This window comes from Procambarus clarkii, chromosome 36 (genome assembly GCF_040958095.1).
Source record: "Procambarus clarkii isolate CNS0578487 chromosome 36, FALCON_Pclarkii_2.0, whole genome shotgun sequence".
NCBI lineage: Eukaryota > Metazoa > Arthropoda > Malacostraca > Decapoda > Cambaridae > Procambarus > Procambarus clarkii.
Window position 1 is genome coordinate 24,412,832 of NC_091185.1, and position 4,835 is coordinate 24,417,666.

General features: G+C 49.5%; 1 protein-coding gene across 1 annotated transcript; it reads right to left on the reverse strand.

Moving 5' to 3' along the window:
- Window positions 1–423: 423 nt before the first annotated feature.
- On the reverse strand, window positions 424–987 carry LOC138371681 (mucin-22-like). Its single transcript, XM_069336688.1, has one exon. It carries the CDS (start codon window positions 985–987, stop codon window positions 424–426), a length of 564 nt encoding a protein of 187 aa, XP_069192789.1.
- Between the last annotated feature and the right edge of the window lie 3,848 nt (window positions 988–4,835).

The window sequence follows — 4,835 nt, forward strand, 5'->3', positions numbered from 1 at the left end:
GTGCATGGTGCCAGACCACTCGTCCTCCAGTAAGTGCATGGTGCCAGACCACTCGTCCTCCAGTAAGTGCATGGTGCCAGACCACTCGTCCTCCAGTAAGTGCATGGTGCCAGACCACTCGTCCTCCAGTAAGTGCATGGTGCCAGGCTACTCGTCCTCCAGTAAGTGCATGGTGCCAGACCACTCGTCCTCCAGTAAATGCATTGCATGTTTACGTGACACTTACATCATTGGTTGACATGCCACTCGTGCCCACTGTGTTGTATGACATCCCACTCGTGTTCACTGTGTTAAATGACATGCCACTGGAGACCACTGTGTTATATGACATGCCATTGGAGACCACTGTGTTATATGACATGCTTAAATGACATGCCACTGGAGACCACTGTGTTATATGACATGCCATTGGAGACCACTGTGTTATATGACACGCTTAAATGACATGCCACTGGAGACCTCTGTGTTATGTGACATGCCACTCGTGTCCACTGTGTTAAATAGCATGCCACTTGTACCCATTGTGTTAAATGACATGCCACTGGAGACCACTGTGTTATATGACATGCCACTCGTGCCCACTCTGTTAAATGACATGCCACTCGTGCCCTCTGTGTTAAATGACATGCCACTAGAGACCACTGTGTTATATGACATGCCACTCGTACCCGTTGTGTTAAATGACATGCCACTTGTACCCACTGTGTTAAATGACATGCCACTATAGACCACTGTGTTATATGACATGCCACTCGTGCCCACTATGTTAAATGACATGCCACTCGTGCCCACTGTGTTAAATGACAAAGCACTGGAGATCACTGTGTTATATGACATGTCACTCGTGCCCACTGTATTATATGAACTGCCACTTGTGCCTCCTGTGTTATTTGGCATGCTTCTCGAGATCACTGTGGTATATGACTTGCTATTCGTCCCCACTGGGTTATATTCAATGCTAATCGATCCCACTGTGTTATATGACATGCCACTCGTGCTCACTGTGATATATAATAATAATAATAATATTTTATTTGGGAAAAGTACACATGTAGATGCAGAGTTTCAAAAATTCTGACTGATTTATAGATAGAGGTAGTACATACAATACCTAAAGCCACTAGTACGCATAGCGTTTCGGGCAAGTAACATGCCACTCGTACCCACTCTGTTATATTACATGCCACTCGTACCCAGTGTGTTGTATGACATGCCACTCGTACCCAGTGTGTTGTATGACATGCCACTCGTACCCAGTGTGTTGTATGACATGCCACTCGTACCCAGTGTGTTGTATGACGTGCCACTCGTACCCAGTGTGTTGTATGACATGCCACTCGTACCCAGTGTGTTGTATGACGTGCCACTCGTACCCAGTGTGTTGTATGACATGCCACTCGTACCCAGTGTGTTGTATGACGTGCCACTCGTACCCAGTGTGTTGTATGACGTGCCACTCGTTCCCAGTGTGTTGTATGACGTGCCACTCGTACCCAGTGTGTTGTATGACATGCCACTCGTACCCAGTGTGTTGTATGACATGCCACTCGTACCCAGTGTGTTGTATGACATGCCACTCGTACCCAGTGTGTTGTATGACGTGCCACTCGTACCCAGTGTGTTGTATGACGTGCCACTCGTACCCAGTGTGTTGAATGACATATGCCACTCGTACCCAGTGTGTTGACTGACATGCCAATCTTGCCCACTCTGATATATGACATACCACTCGTGTCCACTATGTTATATGACATACCACTCGTGTCCACTGTGTTATATAACATGCCACTCGTGCCCACTGTGTTATATGACATACCGCTCGTGCCCACTGTGTTATATGACATGCCATTTGTGACAACGGTGTTATATGACATACCAGTCTCGCCCTTAGTTTTTTAGGACATGCCACTCGTACCACGTGTGTCATATGACATGCCACTCGTGCCCACTGTGTTGTATGACATGCCACTCGAGCTCACTGTGTTATTTTTTTTTTTTTTTTTTTTTAGATATATACAAGAGTTGTTACATTCTTGTACAGCCACCAGTACGCGTAGCGTTTCGGGCAGGTCCCTGGAATACGATCCCCTGCCGCGAAGAATCGTTTTTTCATCCGAGTACACATTTTACTGTTGAGTTAAACAGAGGCTACAGTTAAGGAATTGCGCCCAGTAAATCCTCCCCGGCCAGGATACGAACCCATGACATAGCGCTCGCGGAACGCCAGGCGAGTGTCTTACCACTACACCACGGAGACTGTCAACTGGCATGACTGATATGACATGCCACTCATGCTCACTGTGCTATATGACATGCCACTCGTGCCCACTGTGTTGTATGACATGCCACTCATGCTCACTGTGTTATATGACATGCCACACGTGCCCACTGTGTTAAATGACATGCCACACGTGCCCACTGTGTTAAATAACATGTCACTCGTGCCCACTGTGTTAAATGACATGCCACTGGAGACCACTGTGTTATCTGACATGCCACTCACGCTTACGGTATTCTGTTAGTTTCCTGCCTCACCCTTCCACCCTCTTGTGACTGTTCCATCGCCACCTCACCCATCCACCCTCGGGTGACTGTTCCATCGCTGCCTCACCCCTCCCACCCTCGGGTGACTGTTCCATCGCCACCTCACCCCTCCCACCCTCGGGTGACTGTTCCATCGCCGCCTCAGCCATCCACCCTCTGAACCCAACAGAGTACTGCTCTCTGATGGATGATGCAATATAGCTGCATCATCCAGAGTGTTCAGAACTATGATAAGTAAAACACACATCAGAAGATGGAGAAACGACGACGTTTCGGTCCGTCCTGGACCATTATCATGCCGTGTGATGGGCAAGTCGTTCATCACACAACTTGATAATGGTCCAAGACGGACCGAAACGTCGTCATTTCTCCATCTTCTGATGTGTGGTTTGGTAATCATATCTTCAGTCACGTTATAGTAACTGACCGTTTTCACATGAATAGGCAATGACCCTGATGTCATCACAAACAATAAAATAATTACTATTGTCACAACAAAATCCATAAATACGGAATCTCGCGAGGCACTGGGTCCAGGAGTCGGTCACTAGGTGGAGTCTGAAGAAGCCGACAGATACCTTGCAAAGTGGTTGTTTAGACAATGAGCGCTTGGCCTAGTTATCGTTATTTCCACTCTGGCCATTAAACTACTGATAATTGGAAGCCCAAACATGTATCTGCAGGCACGAGCTTCCAATTACAGAACCCATAAAGTGCTTTCGGATAAGACCAGTAACATGTGAATCACACTCATGAACGACAACCGCAGCGGAAGGGTTAACATTCCCTCTTAATACAGCACAACAGATTATAAAAAAATAAAAAAAAGGATTTATTCTCTAACCCAGATTCAGAGAACATTACAAATTATAATGGAACACAACCTTTTCAACGCAACTAGTCGGGTCCAAGGCCACGATGAAACTCGGGTGGCCTTGGACCACGAGGAAACATATATGTACGAGGATAGTCGTTTATATGTTTAGTTGATGGTAGAGTTAAGGCTGTGAGATTCATAGACTGACTGTACATGATTGTTGTGACTCTTCTTCTCTGTGTTACTAGGTGGCTACTCTGGGAGCAGCTGCTGGACAACTGTGCCAGTCTCTAGTACCAGCCCCACTGTCACCACCACCCTCACTATCACACCTACCACCTCCAGCACCACCACAGTTGCTACGACCACCACCACCCTCACTACCACACCTACCTCCTCCAGCACCACCACACCTAGCACCACCACACCTACGACCACCACCACCCTCACTACCACACCTACCACCTCCAGCACCACCACAGTTGCTACCACCATCACCACCCTCACTACCACACCTACCTCCTCCAGCACCACCACACCTACCACCACCAGCACCACCACACCTACGATCACCACCACCCTCACTACCACACCTACCACCTCCAGCACCACCACAGTTGCTACCACCATCACCACCCTCACTACCACACCTACCTCCTCCAGCACCACGACACCTGATACTACCACCACCACCACATCTACTACCACGACCACCTCCACCCTCACTACCACACCTACTACCTCCAGCACCACCACACCTGATCCTACCACCCCCACCACATCTACTACCACGACCACCTCCACCCTCACTACCACACCTGATACTACCACCACCACACCTGATACTACCACCACCATACCTGATACAGCCACCACCACACCTGATACTACCACCACGACCACCGCACCTGCTACCACCACCCCACCTACCACCACCACTACCACAACCACCGCACCTACTATTACCACCACCACCACCACACCAACCACCACCACCACCACCACACCTACTACAACCACCACCACAACACCTTCTACCACCACCACACCTACAACCACCACCACACCTACCACCACCACCACCACCACACCTACCACCACCACCACCACACCTACCACCACCACCACCACACCTACCACCACCACACCTACCACCATCACACTTACTACTACCACCACCACAACACCTGCCACCACCACAACACCTGCCACCACCACAACACCTACCACCACCACCACACCTACCACCACCACCACCACACCTACCACCACCACCACACCTACCACCACCACACTTACTACTACTACCACCACCACAACAACACCTACTACCCCCACCACAACACCTACCACCACCACCACCACACCTACCACCACCACCACACCTACTACCACCACCACCACACCTACCACCACCACCACCACACCTACCACCACCACCACACCTACTACCACCACCACCACACCTACCACC

Excerpts from the sequence above, each read along its gene's own strand:
- LOC138371681 (XM_069336688.1), bottom strand. The coding sequence starts at position 987 with ATGTCATATAACACAGTGGGATCGATTAGCATTGAATATAACCCAGTG.